This window comes from Danio rerio, chromosome 17 (assembly GCF_049306965.1).
Source record: "Danio rerio strain Tuebingen ecotype United States chromosome 17, GRCz12tu, whole genome shotgun sequence".
In the NCBI taxonomy this organism is placed as follows: Eukaryota; Metazoa; Chordata; class Actinopteri; order Cypriniformes; family Danionidae; genus Danio; species Danio rerio.
The window spans coordinates 29,886,757-29,907,536 of NC_133192.1; the positions used below are offsets into that span (position 1 = coordinate 29,886,757).

The 20,780-nt window shown below is 35.4% G+C and overlaps 1 protein-coding gene across 11 annotated transcripts in view; it reads left to right on the top strand.

The window, feature by feature from the left end:
• mdga2a (MAM domain containing glycosylphosphatidylinositol anchor 2a) overlaps positions 1-20,780 on the top strand; it is a 349,723-nt gene that overhangs the window by 187,087 nt on the left and 141,856 nt on the right. For 10 of the 11 annotated variants that reach the window (XM_073928613.1, XM_073928617.1, XM_073928614.1 and 7 more), the window contains 2 exons: positions 4,734-4,873; positions 20,571-20,745. Coding sequence is in view for 4 of the 11 variants with exons in the window: in XM_021473195.3 (XP_021328870.1) it covers positions 4,734-4,873; positions 20,571-20,745 (315 nt within the window). In the remaining 7 variants the exon portion in view is untranslated. Of the gene's footprint in view, positions 1-4,733; positions 4,874-8,546; positions 8,797-20,570; positions 20,746-20,780 lie in introns of those variants that run through there. The other variant, XM_073928618.1, reaches the window with a different exon arrangement.

Consider the following 20,780-nt stretch of genomic DNA (forward strand, 5'->3'; position numbering starts at 1 on the left):
GGGGCTAAGCTGGCAAGTTCCACTCTCATCTAACATTCATAATTTGTTTGTTATTTCATGCTTGACTGGGTTCATAACTCATGTCACAAAATAGACAGAAAAATCTTTATTTAATGTTTCCTCTATTTGAGAAATGTTGTCATATTGTTGTCTCTTGAATGCTAATGATCTGAGGACATACAGCCTAACCTTGAAAACAGGAAGAACAGCAGCCATTTTTTCATTTGGAACATCCCAAATCCTCACAAGCCAAGAATATGCTAATATTCTTTTTTAGTCATTTATCTCAAATTAGCACAATGCAATATAAAATCTGTGTTAAAACCATTTCTGCAAACAATTACTCTGGTATCCTACTAAACATATGTTAGGAGTGTATTTATGTTGACACTTATATGGAATATAAGCAAGTAATTATATGCCTCAACGTGCTTTAGATGATCTGTTCATAATGGTTATGTCATTCATATAATTCCCTATCACAGTTATATGTGCTGTCACATAACTCATAAATATATATATAAGATAATCCTCTCTACATATGCAACCCACTCACTTTCATATGGCTTAGTTCTTGAATTACCACAGCAAAATGAACCTCCAATTACTCTGGTATGTTTTTTGTGCTGTGAATTTCTTTCCACAACCCAGCACTGAGGGTACACTAACTCACTTGGGAATATCCAGTGCTGGAAAACAGCCATACATTCCCTCATTATCACATGCATATACACAATTACCATTTTTTAGTTTATCCAATTCACCTATGTTTTTGTAATGTGTATATATTTGTAATAATATATATTAAAATACACCAAAAAATGGTTTCTGGACACATTGGGAAATCTCTTCTTGGTTGCCAATGTAACAGGCAAAAATTACATCTCTATTTGTATAGATGCTCATATTTGTGTAGTTATACATAAGATTTTGGGTAATGAAGCGTCTGGTTTAAGTCCACATGAATTCATTCTGGGTGGTACACTTCTTTGGGGCTTCTTCACACCGTAAATCTCCTGGATGGGGGAAAGACCGTGAAGTTGAACTCATCAGGGAACTATACATGTTTAACCTTGTCCACATCCAAAGATTTTCGCTGCTGGTACCATTGAAACAGACCTTTGACACTGGCATGAGTGTCCAAAGGTTTGTCTATAGCGACCTGGCCATGTATATTGACCCTATAGAGTTCCTGATGAACAAATTTGATGGAAACAGGAGAATTTAGGTGCACATTTAATTCTACAGTGAGTTGGGCTGCTGCTGTTTTATGTTTTTTTTTTTTTTTTTTTTTGGAGACAATTCGGGTTAACACCCTTTCAGACAGCCTCTTCTTGCATCCACACTTACTCCTGTTGGATGTACTTTGTCCTTCTTAGTGGTATGCTGACATTAGCCTGGATACCGTGGCTCTTGATTCCAGCAAAAAGATTTGCTGCCTTGGTCACAGGTGTGCCAGTGAGATGCGTAAAAACAATATGTCTTCTTTTAAAATCTAATATGTCTACCGAAATGTTGTGTGCATAGCAATTTTTTAAAGCAAAACTGTGCTAATTATGACTTCACACTCTGCTCCTACTGGTGGAATATGTAATCGGTGAAGAGTAGCCACCAAGGTGGTCAAATATAGCCAGGAAGTCCCCAACATTAAATTGTCCAGTGTTACATTGTCCAGCCCCTGTATTATCTTACACTAAACTATTTTTAAATGCAATATTTTAAATATAGTTATGTTTTGATTTGCAATAATAGATTCTTGAAATCTCTCTCCACATTTTTTGTATGGTTGAAAATGTAATTTTCTGACCATAAAGCACGTTTTGAATTGTATTTTGGTATATAAAATTTGAAATGTAATGATTTCACAACGATCTTTTATTGAACCTACCAGTTTAAAAATATACTTCCAGTATGTCAAATATATTTTATCTAGAAAAAAAACTTATTTTCGCTGTATGGGAAGTGGCCTGTAGTCTACAGGAATGATCCAGATGTCGTAATGCAGACGTCAGACAGCACTCGAAGCCTCCTCTGTAATCAATAATAATCCCGGATGCACCTCCTGCACGTCCCGTTGAGGCTTGCGCAGTGATGTCTGCTTCATTGAGCCTTGACGTCATATGGAAGGACATTAGCACAGTCATATGGCAGGTTGTGAGGAAGACACTGATTTTCTAAAAATAGCCGGTGTGAAACTAGGCCAGGGTGCAGAGCAGGCAGCTGGCACACCGGAACAGAATACTTTCGTCTGTTTTTTTTATTTATTTATTTATTTATTGCCTTTTGTTTCAGCATCCAGGAGGAGACCTTGCAACATAATGCATTTCAGCAGTGTTTCCTGTCATCAGCCAAACCCTCAGCAGTAGCCCAGTGTGCACTATTAGATCTTTGAGATGTCTTCATTCCAAGTGGTGTCGGCCCCAATTACTCCTGTGTGCTCGCTGGAGTTGGGGAACTGCTGGGAAACTCAGTTGTTTCATCCTATGCTTCTCTCACCATTAAAATTAGTTAAAGTTCTGCAGGGGTGCTTTTTTGAAATAGTGGGCTGCGCTGCAAGTTGGTCATAAAAAGTGGCTAACTACAATAGGCAAATTCATTAAAACATATATAGAGTATGTATATTAAAAATAGCTTACTACATGATACAGTATATGTATATATTAAAGTCCCTGTGAAGTCAAAGTTATGCACATATTTTAAATACAGTAAAATATTTTTGAAAATTCTCCTAAGACAAAAATGCCTGTTGTTCAATAGTTTTAGGTTAACTTTGATGAAAGGTGATTAGCCACTTCATATGTTGACTACTGTATGATAAGTTCTAAGGTTATGTTTTGTATTATGTATAATAGTATGTTCCAAAACAATGACAGTAGAGATGTGCTTTTAAAATGCAGTCTCTTACAGAACTTTCACCATATGGATCACTTTTGATTATGATACTGTACATTGAGAATCTATCTTACATCTTCATAAAATCAAAGCTTTCTTGGCTTTTATTTTGAATATTTACTTAAGTTATCAATAATCTAGTCTTTATCTCTCAATGACAAAATTTATGCATTCAAAACTTCATTATTAATTAGTGTAATATACAATTTTTATGATAAAATACATTGAATTCTACACAGAATGTTATATTTGAATGCGATATAGAGGAGATCAAGACTTCAGACTTGCCTTGGCTCTCATAAGCTGTCAGATGCAGCTTTGCCTATACTCAGCTCTGGCTATGCTGTGATATAAACAAAATACTATTGGCTACTTTAAGAGCGGAGGAGGGCCCGATTGTTATGTCTCACTCTTTTCTCCTGCTTTCAGTGGTAAATAGAATTCAATCCCTGAGTGCACTCTAGAAAACTCCAGTGTTTCAGCAGTGACTAATCTAAATCCTTCTGATTGGCCATTGTGTTCATACTGTATGATCAACAGAAATGTGAATAGCTGAAAGAATACTAATGTAATGTAATGTTGCTAATCAACACATTTTTACTTTAATTGTTACATCTGTAACACTGGAGATTTGTTTTGTTGTCTTGAGTATGCACAGGGTGTTTTTGACACTTTTTATTTTCAACCCTGATGAATATACTTTTGTTAATGCTAATATTGATGAATATTGGCCATGAAGAACAACAAATACTGTGTGAATTTCTTTATTATATATTTACATGTTATATATTTACATGAATAACTATATATTTATAAATATAATCATAAATAATCAATCTAATTTATATTCAAAATGATTTTCATTTTCACTGGCCTGGGTAACTTCAGTCATCATTTACAGGATCTGTGATTTGTTTAGTGTCCTTTTGTACAAATGTTGTTTTGGTTTAAACTTTAAGTCAGAATTAAGGGTTTTTACTTAAAAAGCTAAATTATCTCCCAGTGGGGTACAAGACAAAAGTTAAGTAAAAAAAAAAGAAAAGAAAATTGGCATAAATTGTGTAAATTCCATATAAATACTGTAATATAATGCAATTCTGCAGCACCTGGTCAACTATAATTCAGACTCAACAATGCATATCTTGCTATGTGACTATTGCCCTATCCTTAACACTAATTCTGACTTATTTAAATGTGCATTTTATAAAAATTAAAGTACCTTCAATTTACCTACACTGTATCAAAAGCACCTCATACTGGTACTTATTCTGTATCACTGATATTGTATACTGGTAAAAAAAAAAAAAAAAGTTTAGTAAGGATAATATAGTAATCCTTAGTAAGAATATGCAAGATTGAGTGTTTTTTGTTTTTTTAAGCATCCTGGAAGTGCTTGCTAAGTGTAGATCAGTGTAGGAAACATCATCAAGCAAGCACACTGCACTGCACCCGAGCTCAATTCTGCTGCTTAGTGGGGAAATCAATAATACAGGCACTTTGCCTCATCAGTCGCCTACGCATCTTCAAGATGTACTATAAGGTAATGCTTAGATGAGGGTATTTTTGTCTGCTTGGAAAATTGCTTGGAAATGCAAGTCCAAGATTCTTCTACATAACAGAGCAACTGGTGTAGTGCAAATTACATCTACCGGAGCGAGGTGAATGATTGCACAGCCTCACCTTGAATTTGATTTGGGCTGAAAGCATCAGTCTGGTGTGGCAGGAATTTTATTTTCCCTCCATGACAGCTTTCTGCAATGTGGCTGGTTGATGATTCAACCTCAAATGATCCAGTGAACTGAACTATATCGCTTTTTTTTCCGTCTCTTTCCCTAATGCAGCTCCACCAACCGTTCAGATCATTCACTCCGGTCACGCATGCAACATTGAGGAGGAGCGCTACACGGAGAGGGTGTACACCATCCGCGAGGGGGAGACTTTGGAGCTGACCTGCCTGGTGTCGGGACATCCACGGCCACAGGTGAGAATCTCTGTGTTTGATCGTATGCATGAATCTGCTCATTCGATTTGGTTTAAATTGAGTTTCAATACTTAAGCTTGATTACTTGATAACTTTTAGTAGACTAAGTCTGATCACAGACATATTTAAAAACTTAATTTTACAAGTTCAACCAAGTTCAGAGCAACACACAGTGTCACTAAAATAATTTGTATGTGTTTTTGAGTCTTGTTAGGTTATACGTTAAATGAAAACACCTGTTTTAAGTTTTAAGTTTTGCCTAATGGTTCGTGAATTGGACTTGTGATCTAAAGGTCAGAGTTTTGAGTTTTGGCAATTCAGAATGTTGACTAGATTGTTATCTTTATTCATTCATTTCACATTTTTAAATATATTTTCACAGACATAATATAAAGTATATTCTTAAATAAGCCCAAGCAAGAATGTTAGTTAAACATCAGTGTTTTTGTTCTTCCAGAATTTTATTCATATGTATTTTTACAGTATGGATTAAGTTATCATTTAGTTATTGTGCTTAGATACACACATTGTACATTTACGTTTTAGTGAGTATTGGCAGTGATAGTTGGTTATAAGTTAGTTGTTGGATGAAATGCATGTGTTTTTACTAGTTACACGGTGGCTTGAATGTATGCATTTATATTAGAGGTACACTGAAATTAAAATTCTTGGTTAATAGTTATTTGTAATAATTGTTTGTTTATTATTTATTATTTGTGTATATATTTAACTTTCCCTGAGGCACATACACAAGCTAGTCAATATGCATTCCACATATTTTGTGTTTAGGTCAGCACAGGAACAAGCTGGCCTTGTAAAACACAGGCCATTGAAATGAATGGGTTTTATAATTCAGTGCTTTTCACATCCTGTCTGAAAGCAGAAAATTACATGCATACCTAATTTACAATGATGGATAACGTCAAGTCTATCTCTGTAGTTCATACAGTAGTGCTTACTTGGACTCAAAAAAGGAAAACCTTTTATGTATTTTGTATTATATTCATTTAAAAATGAAGAAAAAAAAAAACATGAAAGCAGGTTACAAAGTGCCAATTATGAAAATATTAAAAGTATTATTTGTACAAAAAAATAAAAAATAAGTCTATAGTCATGCACAAGTGCTTGTTGGCTTGATTGTTTGTATGCATCACTCTATAAGTAATTCAATAACATATGTACAGTTAAAGTCAGAATTATTAGCCCCCTGTTTATTATTTCCCAATTTCTGTTTAACGGAGAGAAGATTTTTTTCAACACATTTCTAAACATAAATGTCTCTAATCTCTAATAACTGATTTATTTTATCTTTACCATGATGACAGTAAATAATATTTGACTAGATTTTTTTCAAGACACTTCTATGTAGCATAAAGTGACTTTTAAAGGTTTAACTAGGTTAATTAAGTTAACTTGGCAGGTTAGGGTAATTAGGCAAGTATTGTATAACGATGGTTTGTTCTGTAGACTATTGAAAAAAAACATAGATTAAAGGGGGTGATAATTTTGTCCCTAAAATTATGTTAAAAATTAAAAACTGCTTTTATTCTAGATTAAATAAAACAAATAAGACTTTTTCCAGATAAGAAAAAAATTATCTTTAAACATATTGTGAAAATTTCCTTGCTCTGTTAAACATCATTTCAGAAATATTTAAACAAGAAAAAAAAATCAAAGGGGGCTAATAATTCTGACATTAACTGTACAAGTCTGCAGGCATGTTGAGTTTTTTTTACCAAGTGGCATCCCCTGCTATTGAACAGACATACATGATATAGTTTTTTTAGACACATCTATGTAAACTGCAGTGAATTTGACAATGTTGCCATTATGCTAAACCTTTTCAATAATGTTAAGGGAAAACTAAGGAAAATACATAGTTGTCATGTAAACACACCTGCTGGACTCAAAGCCAACACTACTGCTCATTACTGGGTACTGGACCATCACAGTACTTCTAGAAGGCAAGATAAGATATTTGCAAAAAAAGACTTTAAAGTATGATATTAAAGTGTGCTGTTTTATTTAAGAAAATTAATTGAAAAGGAAACCTCATAAATCAAAATAATCAATTAGAACTATTCGTAAAACATGCAGAAATAGAAAACTAAATTATGAGACATTCTGTGGTGTTGAAAACTACACTATAGTACAATTTAATACTCAGTGAGTTGCTGTTTTTATTATAGCTCCTTGATATAATGTCTGGCACAGAATAAAGAGACTGGGAAATGTATTGCCTCTGTAATATATATCTGTAATATACTATAGACTATATATACTGTTATTCGTCATAAACAGCTACCTGTCGAAAATGCACAAGGGAAATTTTGAGCTTTTTTCCCATTAAAGTGTTTTTTCTACATGACACAAATAGTCAATTTTATGTCAAAGCAAGCCTAAAAATATTATGTATATATCACAAGCTAATGAATTGCCATATATACACACACACACACACACACACACACACACATTCAGATGATAGAGTCAGAATTTGGCATCAACATTAAAGCATTGATCCATCCTGCATTGTTTCAACGCTTCAGGCTGGTGGTGTAATGGTGTTGGGGATCTTTTCTTGGCGCACAATTTGGGCCCATTAGCACCAATTGAGCATCATGTCAACGCCACAGCTTACCTGTGTATTGTTGCTGACCATGTCCATCCCTTTATGACCACAGTGTACCCATCTTTTGATGGCTACTTCCAGCAGGATAATGCACCATGTCATGATTTTTAGAACATGATAATGAGTTCACTGTACTCAACTGGTCTCCACAGTCACCAGATCTGAATATAATAGAGCACTTTTGGGATGTGGTGGAACAGGGGATTCACATCATGGATGTGCAGCCGACAAATCTGCAGCAAATGCGTGATGCTGTCATGTCAATATTGACCCAACTCTCTGAGAAGTATTTCCAGTGTTCAATCTGTGCTTTAAAGGATTAAGGCAGTTCTGAAGGCAAAAGGGGCTCCAACCCGGTACTAGTAAGGTGTACCTAATAAAGTGGCCGGTGAGTGTATATGTAGGGAATAATATTACAAATGCTTTCCACTGTATTTAGACATTTTCTCACCGATTTATGAAAATGTGAATAATTAGCAGGAAAAAAAGTCTTTGAAATGAGATTGAAATAGCCTCTTCTCATTTATATTCATATTTTTATATTTCAAATGTAAATCGTTCAAATGCTCCCCAATGATTCAATCCACCCTTTGACATAGCTCATTATGGATGTATTTTTTATGTTTTAAATACTTTCTACTTATTTGAAATATTCCAAAGACATCCTGAAATATATAGAAATGCTATTCTCACCTCACCTTAATATGTTATACAAATATATGCAAACGATAAAATACTGTACATAAGACGTATGCTATATGTGGTGCTACCGTGAGTCCCAAATCAATGTTATGCTTCTCAGCTCAAGAGGATGCCATATAATCCTGAATAATGTGACATTTTGATTATCACAAAACGATAACAACATTCTGTGTTTCGGCTTCATGCTCTCCTGTATGTATCATTCATCGGATACGCTTCTGGACTCGCCGCAGTACTCTCCATTTCACCCTCACTCAAGTGGTCTTAATTCTCTCAACGCCCCACTCCTCGTTGTATCTTGCAGAGGGCTTATCAGTCCCGTAGCCTGTGTGCGGTTTTAGATAGGCAGCACTCTACGCCTCTCATCTTGGTCTCAGTGCTGCATTTTCTGTGGAGAGGAAGAGCAGTCCCACTGAGTTAGTGCAGGGAAGAGACGGCCACAAGGGAAATCACTGAATCTGCACGACTGCAGAAGAGCTCGGTGATTCCCTGAGGAGCTCTGTCAGACCTCTGAAAGCTAGGAAGAGTCCCAAAATCTAAATGTTTGCTAAAAAAAATCCTCCTGGCGGTGTGGTGTCATAGTTCTGAGGTAGCCTTCATTTTGCATTCCACGCACAGTTGCTGTGAGGAGCTTTTTTTTTTTTTTAATGGTCCTGTGACGTTCTTCTCTTCGCATCAGAGCCAAGCTGTCTGTTTCATTCTCCAGCCTGCAGCCAGGTTTCTGACCTGAGCGGACATAAGAGTTGAGTAGGGTGGACAGTGTGTGATGAGGTATACCTGAATGTAATGGTGCCTTGTCACTGTTGCTGTTAAGTGCTAAGTGCATCTCTCTTTGGGCGGTTTGCATGATGCACAATGGGGACCTGGGATGCCAAGCCACTGGAGAAAGCCACCACCTTGTGAGCCCTGGACCTGGATAGGAGTTAAAAATATGTCTGTTAATGTTTCTATTCCTCTTGATGCCGGTTGATTGATGCTGTAGGACTCCCAGGAGGTATTCTAAATTTGAAATCTGCCATGTTTGCTCACTAGTTTTTAATCACAGCCATTTGATGTCATTAAAAAATATTTCAAGCCTCTAAACAAATCTCATATATAAGTTATATATAAGTATATATATATAAGTCAGAAATATTAGCCCCTCTGAATTATTAAACCCCCTGTTTATTTTTCCCCCAACTTCTTTTCAGCGTAAAGAAAATTTTTCCAACACATTTCTAAACATAATAGTTTTAATAACCTATCTGTAATAACTGATTTGTTTTATCTTTGCCATGATGACAGTAAATAATATTTGACTGGATATTTTTTAAGATACAGCTTGAAGTGACATTTAAAGGCTTAACTAGGCAAATTAGGTTAACTAGGCAGGTTAGGGTAACTAGGCAAGTCATTGTATAACGATGGTTTTTTCTGTAGAGTATTGAAAAAATTTTGCTTAAAGGGGCTAATAATTTTGGCAATAAGATGGTGTTTAAAAAATTAAAAACTGCTTTTATTCTAGCCAAAATAAAATAAATAAGACTTTTTCCTGAATAAAAAAACATTATCAGACACACTGTGAAAATTTCCTTGCTCTGTTAAACATTCATTCATTCATTTTCTTTTTGGCTTAGTCCCTCTATTAATCGGCGGACTGAACCGCCAAACTTATCCAGCACGTTTTGACGCAGCGGATGCCCTTCCAGGTGCAACCCATTCCTGGGAAATATCCACACACACACTCATTCACACTCCTGTGTGCTCCTTAATATTTAGAGTTGGCCCTGTGAATTGTCAGTGGTTTTCACTGATTTTCATAGTATTTTGTAATTCTACAGACAGCATCTGTTTGGCCACCCACATTCATCAATAACCAGTATCATCTTTAGAGTTCTGCAAAAAAAGATATGTACAGCTTTGGGAAGCATGCATATTTAGTCTAAGCATGTTTGCCGGCAGCTAGCTCTCTGCAGCTCTCACATTGTGCCTACTGAAGCTAAACAGGGCTGTGCCTGGTCAGTACCTGGATGGGAGACCACATGATAAAGCCAGGTTGCTGCTAGATGTGGTGTTAATTAGACCAGCAGGGGGCACTCAGCCTGTGTTCTGTGTGGATCCTAATGCCTGTGTGGGACTCTATACTGCTCAGTAAGTGCATGTCTTTCGGATGTGGACATTAAAAATCCCAGAACGTCATTTGAAAAAGACTAGAGATTTAACCCTAGCATCCTGACCAAATTTGCCCACTGACCTCTGTCCATTATAGCCTCCTAACCATCACCATATCATAATTGGCTTTATCACTCTGTCTCCTCTTCACCAATCAGCTGGTGTGTGATGTGCGGTCTGGCACAATATTGCCATCACGTCATCTAGGTGGATGCTGCACAATGGTGGTGAATGAAGAGATTCCCCCAAAAATGTGTAAAGCACTTTGGGTGTCCAGAAAAGCGCTATACAAAAATGTAAGGAATTATTATTGTAAGGAAAATTTTTATTATTATTCATTCATTCATTTTCTTGTCGGCTTAGTCCCTTTATTAATCCGGGATCGCCACAGCGGAATGAACCGCCAACTTATCCAGCAAGTTTTTATGCAGCGGATGCCCTTCCAGCCGTAACCCATCTCTGGGAAACATCCACACACACACACACTCATACACTACGGACAATTTAGCCTACCCAATTCACCTGTACCGCATGTCTTTGGACTGTGGGGGAAACCGGAGCACCCGGAGGAAACCCACACGAAGGCAGGGAGAACATGCAAACTCCACACAGAAACGCCAACTGAGCCGAGGTTTGAACCAGCAACCTTCTTGCTGTGCGGCGACACCACTACCTACTGCGCCACTGCCTCGCCCACATTATTATTATTATTATTATTATTATTATTATTATTATCATTATTAGTAGTAGTAGTAGTAGTGGTAGTAGTAGTAGTAATAGACCTGCACACATGGTCACACATCCATTTTTATCCTAACTATTTACTTTCACTTTAGACACAATAACCAAATGTGTTTATATTTCAATCCAGCCAGAATATGTAAATATAATTTTAGTGCTATGAGACATGAAGGATAGCGTAGTTCAGTAATTAGGTACTTTGTTTGGTTTGGGTTTTGTAGTGTGCAAACGCATATATAGGGCGCTTCAGGTGTATATATACTCTGGAAAAATGTGTATGCTCAGCCCAGCACAAAGATGAAAGGTTTAACCAGCAAGGCTTTCAAGTACATGAAACTACTTTTGTCATTATGAATGCTGTAAGTGCAGTGCCCCATGAGAGTAACTCTACCACTGAGTTAATATTTGTTGTGAATGTACCTTTCATTGTGCAGTATATTGATATTCCAGAATTGCGACTAATACAGAGAGTGCCGTGGCACAGTACTACAATATTTCTTCAAATGCAGATCACTGAGACATTTTAATTCGCTACAATTAAAACCATCATATCGCACACCCCTAGCTGATATACAAACAGGTGTAATGATGAAGTTTATATAGCACAAGCATATAGCAAATATTAACAACCACTAGGTCTGTCTTGAAAGTTATAATTAAAAACTGATTTCCCTATAAAGAAGATCAATGAGACTGCTGCAATTTATGCGGAGTTGTTTTGCCTGTTTTATGTCCAACATATCACAGACACATCATCAAATTAAAGCAGGTTACAATTTATTAAGCTTCTCAATTCTTAGTTTGATGACTGATATTCCAGCAGTTTTGTTGTTTAAATGTAATTGTTTAAGGCAGCACATGTTGAGCTATGTCAGTTCATGCAGAGGGCATTTTTTGGCTGTGAAAACCCTAATGCATTTTGAATGTTCTGTGCTTGCTTTTGCCTCCCAGTCTTTATTATAAAAAGATAGAAAGATTTTTGCTGGCAGCCTCATTTTGAATAAATGAACTTCTTTCTGCCGCTTCTGATCTCATCTCTGGCTTTTGCTGACTCCCTTACCTTGAGTATAAATAAGGAAAGATTTTTAATGAATTACCTACCTTTCCTGCTTTGGAGCAGTCTTTCCACCTCTGCTTTTGGGAAGTTAATGACAGTAAACATGAAATATGACCATTTTCAGACCTCTTCTTAGCAGAGGGTAGCACATAATGCAGTGGGCTGTCACAAAATGTAAAACAGGACCATTTATTATCTAAAATTACCAACAAAACAAAAAAAAGTGTTTGGTATCAGCTCAGTTCTGGGAGACAGTATAAACAGCATCATATAGTTTTGTTTTGAAATGGATGAATTGTCAAAGACCATCATGTGTTATTGGTAGTAACAGACATATTTTTGCTTTTTTATTATCCCAGTCAAAGCTTTTAAATGTACCAGTGGTTCAGAGATTGGCTATTTAGCATGAGCTCTTTAGCCCCTGCTGTTTGATGCCGTAACTACACCATCTGCTCCCATAAATGTCTCTCTCTGTTGACGTCCATTCACAATTACTCCCAGCAGCATATTGTAGAAGCAATATTTTACTTGTACATTTATTTTTGGGAAGCAATACTAAAATTTGATTTATTTCCTATGACGTAACTAAGATCTCGTGCCTTGTGTTTTAAAGCTGCATTTGGATTGTTTTCCAAACATATTTTTATACATTTATTCATTCTTTCATTTTTCTTCGGCTTAGTCCCTTAGTTATCAGGGTTTGCCATAACGAAATGAACCGCCAACTATTCCAGCATAGGTTTTACGCAGTGGATGCCCTTCCAGCCGCAACCCAGTACTGGGAAACACCCATAAACTCATTCACACTTACACTTATTCACTATGGCCAATTTAGTTAAAACCATTCACCTGTAGGGCATGTCTTTCGGACAGAACTAGTGTAAAATATTATAAATGTTTCTCAAAATAAAATATATTGTGTTCAAGGGTGAAAAAAAGTCGTTGTTTTGTACTCAGACATTTAAAAGAATTCATTTTAGAGCAGTAGTCACAATACCGTAAAATTGTGATATTTTTATCCAAGGTTATCATACTGTCACAATCTTTCACTGCCCCATGCCTAGACAGAACGCAGAAACACAGAAATGCCAACTGTTTCAGCTGGGACTCTAACCAGCAACCTTCTTGATGTGAGGCAATAGTGCTAACCATTGAACTGCTGTGCCGCCCATTTTTATATACAGTCAAGTCTGAAATTATTAATTTTAATAGTTTTTGATTAAATGTAAAAAGCAGAGAAATATTTTTTTCAAAAGGATGACTCTTGTACATTGTCTTATTATATTTATAGTTATTTATATTTATATTATATTTTTGGAGAACCCTGTGTCAATTCTGGTCCAAAAAAATCTTGCAGAAAGTAGAGTATCTGTAAGTCAGAATTTGCAAGGAGTATGGATAATTTCAGAATTGCATTTTTTTTTTTACACTACCGGTCAAAAGTTTGGGCTCAGTAGGATTTTTATATGTTTTAAAATAAGCTATCCTGTTCACCAAGGCTGCATTTATTTAATTAAAAATACAGTACAGATTGTACAATTGTTGTGTTATTGTACTATAAAAAACAGTTCAAAGCTTATTGTTTAATTTAATAAGTTATTTCAGTGATTTTAACGATGAAATCAGTCTAATTATTATTATTATTATTATTATTATTGATATTAATGATATTAATATTATTAATATCAATGGTAATAGTAATAAAAGCAATAATGACGGGAGTAATAATTTTATTTGAAACTACATACAATAAGTAATAAATAAATATTTAATTTATACATTTTTAACAAATATATATATATATATATATATATATATATATATATATATATATATATATATATATATATATATATATATATATATATATATATATATATATATATATATATATATGCATCATTTAATAATGCCACCTTGATGAACAGATAAAATTTCTTTACAAATTTTATTCTTTTTTTAATTTTCTGTTTAATTTATTTTTTAGGTTTTTAACTATTTTTTTTTAGAAAGAGCTGGGAACTATGTACTGCGAACTATGAACAAACACGTTCACATTGAGTGATAATTACTGCACTTTTATTTATGGCTCTGTTCCAGAATCATTCTCTCAGTCAAATTAGCACCAGGGTCATCTTAGATAGATTTCTAACTGTGCAACAAAGCATATTAATCAGTAATTAGCATGGACCCCTATACCGTCATCGCCCAAGATTTCAGCACTCCTTTGTTTAAGCTTTTCCACAACTGAAGCACTTCCCATAGATCCACAGTCAGTGAGTGGGCCAGAGAAAGATACGCCCAGGGCTGCTTTATGATAGACTGAGGGGGCTGGAGGCTATATATAGTGCTCTTTATGGGCACATTCTGTCTGCATTTGACACACTGGGCCCGTCGTCACAGAACTCCCATCAGTGTTCTGGCTCAGGCACTCCGTGGCACTGATCCACTTAATGCTGGCAGGGGCAGAAATCTCAGACGCCACAAATTTATGAGGATAAACCCAAGATGCTTGTAATACTTCAGAGAAGAGTTTCTTTGTTTTTTTATAGCAATATTTTTTAAATACATATGTTTTGGCACACCACAAATCCTATACGCACTCTTATGACATTTTTTCTTTTTTATGAAAGTTAAAAAAAAATCATTATATGATTGTTTTAGCTGGTTTTGTTCATACTATGAAATACAAAGAAATCAGTTTATAGTAGTTGTTTTATTAGTCTATATTCATTAGTGTTTGGCTGTGAATATTTACGTAAATTTAGGTCTAATCGCATCACTTCAGAAAACTAAACCTTTTTTGCCTTTAAAATATCACTTACCAGTTGTAAACACTTTATGATTATAAATTGCATGATTAAAGTTGCAGTCAGAATTTTAATCTAGACTACATATTAACTTGTGTATAATATAATTTAATAGAATTATTTCTATTTAAGAATTAAATCTTCTAATTAGTATTATCAACATCATGAAAAGCATTAAATAAACACAGAAACAACAATTACATACTCAGAGACGTCTACACTTTACATATTTTATTAATACATCAGCAGTGTTTAATCACTTTAAACACTATTTAAGCATTAATCTTTTTAGAAATAACTTTAAGCATAATTATTGGCACATACACTTGATTGAAAGGTTGTTTCCAGAGATTTTATGACAGTTTATTTACATGAGTGTTTAGTACTCTGAATATTTGTAAAAATTTAGAAAATTTAGAAAAAGGAAACAATAATTGAGGACAAATAGTAAATTCTGAATAATTTATTGCCTTTCTTTGAATTTGCAGCCAAAAAATTCACATAAACTACCTGTTATCTGATTATAATTTTATTAATCTGATTATAAATTTAGTTTAAAATATAATGTGATCTAATTATACAGATTTTTTGTAAAAAGTAGTCCAGAGTACATGACTGCTACAGTGACTTTCAATGTAAAGACAAGAACAGATGAAATATTCAGCAGAATCTTGTTTTGTATTCTGCAGATATTTTAAATTCAGCTGTATTTGTCAGCGGGGCCAAGATGCATACATTGGAGATTACTGATTTTCACATATAACAACAACAAAAACAAACCAAAAAGATCTTTTTGAAGTAAAAGAATTGAGTTACAATGAATGGATTCTAAAAATTTCCTGTCCCTGCGTTCCTCTGAAACACTATTTTCCTTTATGTTATATGGCATAAGGTCCATAGGGCTGTCATTTCCACTGTTTTATGACTATTTATGGAGGCACTTTGGTTGTGAAGACAGTGGGCCGCCGTCAGATTGTTTTCCCATTCCACCCCCAACATATTGCTTGAGTCATGATCTCTACTAACACAGAAATAAATAATGAACCGCAGAGCTTTTTTGATTTATGCTCTGCTCTTTTATTCTTCTGAGCCCCAAAAGTCTTAAATGTATACATTAAAATGAAAGAAGTTCAAGTAACAATTATTCTTAGGAGTCTGAGTAGGTCATCTATTTTTTTTCTTTGCATAACGCCGCATAATGCACAAACGATTATTGCGTTCCGCTCTCTCACCCCTGAAAGTAGGAATTCCTATTTGTGCTCTGTCAGCTACAGCCCACCTCACTGCACGCAGACCAAACAGGGCTAAGCACTTTTCTTTAGCTGCCTTATTTCCTGTTGGAGCTCACAAAGAAAGCCGGCGTATCTAAGCCTTGTGACTTCCAATGCGCCGTTATTCCTAACCAACATCCAATACGTGTGTAAACAAATCTGCCCGCCCTCCATCCTCAGCAAAGCATGAAATGGATTTCATTCTTTCACTTCCAAAGGTTACGACTCTGTCGGGCTCCAAACAGCTGTTTTATTTATTTATTTTCTTGGCACGAGAAAAACCAAGGCTTGGGCGAAAGGCCCTTTTTTGAAATTGCGGAGCTGGAAATGCTTTCAATTAGTACGAGAGGGGCTAATAGTTGGGGTGAGGAAGAAGTTGCTATTTGCACGTGGAAGGCGGAGCTTTGATCTTTGTAGCCGAACTCAAGCTGAGCTTCTCCCGCCTCTGAGGTTCTCCAGCAGCAGGGATGATAAAGGGGGGTTCTGTTGTAATGTAGGTCATCTACACAGTAAGTCTCACTCAGGACTCGCTAAGGCCAAGCCAGGCCTGAATGGGCAATTTGCTCCACTTGTCTGGCTGGTTGGCAGATAGAGTGTACACAGAGGGAGCTACTGAATCTCTCCTGCTCTCTCCGTGCCCGGCTGAGCTCCTCCTTTTCTTCATCTCACCATGCTTTTCTCTGGGTTATGTTATATTTGTGTGTGCGCTGTTGATACCAGGAATGTAACCTAATTGCTATGTGAGATGTACAGAAAATATAATTGTTTATTTACCATGAAAAATTGTTGTTTGCTCATTTAAATCTTTTAATGAGGCAGTTAATGAAGGGAATAATAATTTGGAGTCACATCGTTTTAAAATGTGGTGTTTATATTTAGGCATGTGACGTTATCAGATTTTTATGGCACAATAAGTTTTGTAACTTTCATTGTGGTTCATGGTATCATCACAGTATTTTAATAAATGATGAAAAAGGTTGAATAGAAATAGTAAAATTGTATTGAAATAAAAAAACACTTTCTCTTTTTAAAATTTTAAACAGAAAGATATCAGTTCAATTTATGTTCATTTCTATAGCACTTTTACAATGTAGATTGTGTCAAAGCAGCTTAACATAGAAGTTCTAGTAAAGTCCAGATTTTAGAGTTGAAGTTCAGTTTAGTTCAGTTCAGTGTGGTTTAAATTTCACTCCTGAGTTCAAACACTGAAGAGCAAATCCATCGATGCACAGCTCCACCAATCCGTACCAATCCGAGCAAGCCAGTGGCACGGAAAAAAACTTCACCAATTGACGAAGTGAAAGGAAAAAAAACCATTAGAGAAACCAGGCTCTGTTGGGCACGACTATTTTCTTCTGGCCAAACTTCCTGTGTGAAGCTTCAGTCTAGGCGCCTGAGGCTGGGGAAGCTGAACGTCCATCATGGAGAACTGCAGGTGTGGGTAGGTCACCGGCGGGTGAACATGCTGGCCCACAAGATCAATGCGGTGACTCATTTGTCACTGTGGTCTTTCAGGAATCAGTTTCATGCACTCTATTCCTCCATGACTCCCACAGCATCAGCTCAGGATACGGCCTGGTCCAGGATTATGAATATTTTGGCATCATTTCTTCACAGGTCTTGGATCGCATTAATGACACAGCATAGTCTCCAGGGGCCCCAGGGGGAGTATCCCCAGGTGGAAATAGAGAATACAGAAAATAATTAGTGCAGCTGCTGTTCATAGCTTATTTAAACGAGATGCAAGAATGAAGTGTTAAAAATGAAAATATTGGTTATCTAAACAAACATAGAAACAAACATGTAAAGCATATGAGTGTCTAACAAATTGTCTGGTCCATTAAGACAGGAGGAGTGTGTCCTACAGGTGGTTGTCAAGCCAGCTAACCTGCATGGAGCACATTTATCCATCATACCATTATGTGTATGCTTTACTACAAAGATAGGACTTTAATCTAGTTTTGAACAGAGAGTGTGTCTGAGCCTCTGAAAGGCTATTCCAGAGTTTAGGAGCCATAAATAAGAAAGCTCAACCTCCTTTACTCAACTTTGCTATTCTAGGTACTACCAGAAGCCCTGAGTTTTGAGATCTTAAAGAGCGGGTTGGATTGTAGTGAGACAGGATATTAATATGTTTCTCTATAACAAGCAGTGTTGCATACAAGCAGTGCACTTCTTTTTGAAAGTGCTCTGAAAAATGTTTTACAATAATATATTGCTGTTTTAGTAAGTGGTCAGTATTCCTTTTTAAGCTGTAACTATATTGCTTTCGAGTATATTTAGTAAATTCTGGGTGGTGGTGAGGTATGCGATCTGAATGAAAAATTCTAGGTGTTTTTCCTTTGATATCTAAGGGGAAAAAATCCTTGCTAAAGTTTCTTTTTTTTTTTAATCAGCATCATACCATAATTTATTAAAGAAATTTTGTTTTGAACAGAAGATTTAAAACCCTTTTATGTTTCACGGCCACACTAATTGACCTAATGTGACATGGAAATTGCATTATTGTGTAGTAATTCAAAGGCACGCCATCAATTATTCCTTACATTTAAACCTTGCATCATATATTCCAAAGTAAAGGTCATTTTTTATCATCTCAAATATAGTGTGACTTAAATAATGCAATAAATGTCAAGCAAGGAAAAGCATGCACTAAGTGCTACACGTTTGATTTGGTGTCAAATGAAAGAGAATATTTGTAAAGTGCATTTCACGCACACTGCTAGTTTCAGTTTAGCTTCAAATAAAATTGTTTATTCTTGACATTTATAATAAATGCTGCTTATAGTGATTCCTTCTACAATCTCTGCTGTATATTTATATTTTCCACTCTATGTCTGTTCTCAATACTGTTGATTTTAAAAGAAAATTTTTAAAAATGTTGTTAAGTTTGTAAATATTCAATTTTGTTTAGGGCTAATGACAGCTTATTTAGCTTTATCTCCAAATAAAAAGGATACATATTCACACACCAATATTGGGACTTACATCTCCATTTTCCTTTCAACATTGCCATTTTAACCAAGTTCATGCCATATACACGAGACTTTTTTCCCATACAATACAATGTATTCATGCTATTATGTAAAGTATGACCATAAGACCACAATTGAAATAACCGTCCAGACTGTCAGATGACAGAACTCTTTCATCCTCTGTGAATTAATTGCCTTCCCAAATCATGGCATGCAGATTTTGTTTTACAAACTTCATGCTGAGAAATAATTATCATCCAAATAGAGCTTATGCCATCCATTGATCTGGAGATCAGATCTGTGGTGGAGTATTTGCTCATTTCCAAGTCAAAATTGTAACAATGTAAACAGCACTGTTGCATCGTGATTAGAAATCTCCTGAAGTCATTTAGATTGATAAATTACTGTTATATATTTTTACATAAAACTCATTATGAAGCCATTTGAACAGCACAGTATTAGTCGTCCTTGGTGATGTGGTCTTTTAGCCTTCCATTTTCCTCTTTCAGACGCATAACTTATATGTCTACGTTCCATGTCCATTATCTCAAAACCTACAACACACTTCAAAAACACTGCTTTGATCACACCGCCCTCCATCCTCCATCCGGTTGTTGATTTTGTTGAATTTCATGCTTGATGTTGCTGCCGGCCAGCATACTATCTAAAAATATAAAATTAAAAATGTTGGTCATTGAAATGAAGCTAAAGAAAAAAGCAAAGATATATATCTTAGATGGAATATATGAAGAAAAGTTGTTTTGGCCGCTAACTGAAATATATTTTTTGTATAAGTTGAATTACTAAAACTGCTAAGCGGTTAACATTTTCGGTGATGGCAAAATGTAAAATAATTGTTAAGTTAAACTTAAAATGGAACTGAAAATATAATTAAATAAGTCATTCAACATATGAAAACATTACTAAATACTTAGTATATAAATAGTAAAAAATGGCATGGTTTGATGGTAGTAATTTTAATAAAACTTTTATTTGAATTATTTAAATTTCTGAAGATTCACAAATAATAACATAGGAAGCCAGGTTTGCTTTACCAGAGACAGACAAACCAGCCATAAAGAAATTAATTTAAACAAAGTCACACTCGCTATAGTGTCTGTAGGAATAGGTGTTTTATATTTATAAATTTGATTCATTCATTTTTTTAGAACACAAAAACTGTCACTGTTAAACTATAAAAGCATAAAATATTACCTAAAATATTGAAAATAATTTAATTTCTTTTTATCATATCTTCCCTGTTTTCATAATTTAATTTATTTTATTTTTTTTTACCAATTTGTTTGCACTGGTAACAGATTTTTTCTCTGTCTCTCTTTCTTATTGTTTTGTATCAGATACGATGGACAAAGACTGCAGGAAGTGCTACTGACCGCTTTCAGGACTCAAGCGTATTCAACGAGACGCTGCGCATAACCCGGATCCAGAGGCACCAGGGGGGCCGCTATTACTGTAAAGCAGAGAATGGCCTCGGCACTCCAGCCATCAAATCCATCCGAGTGGATGTGTACTGTGAGTTATTGAGCAGAAAATCCACACACTTCACA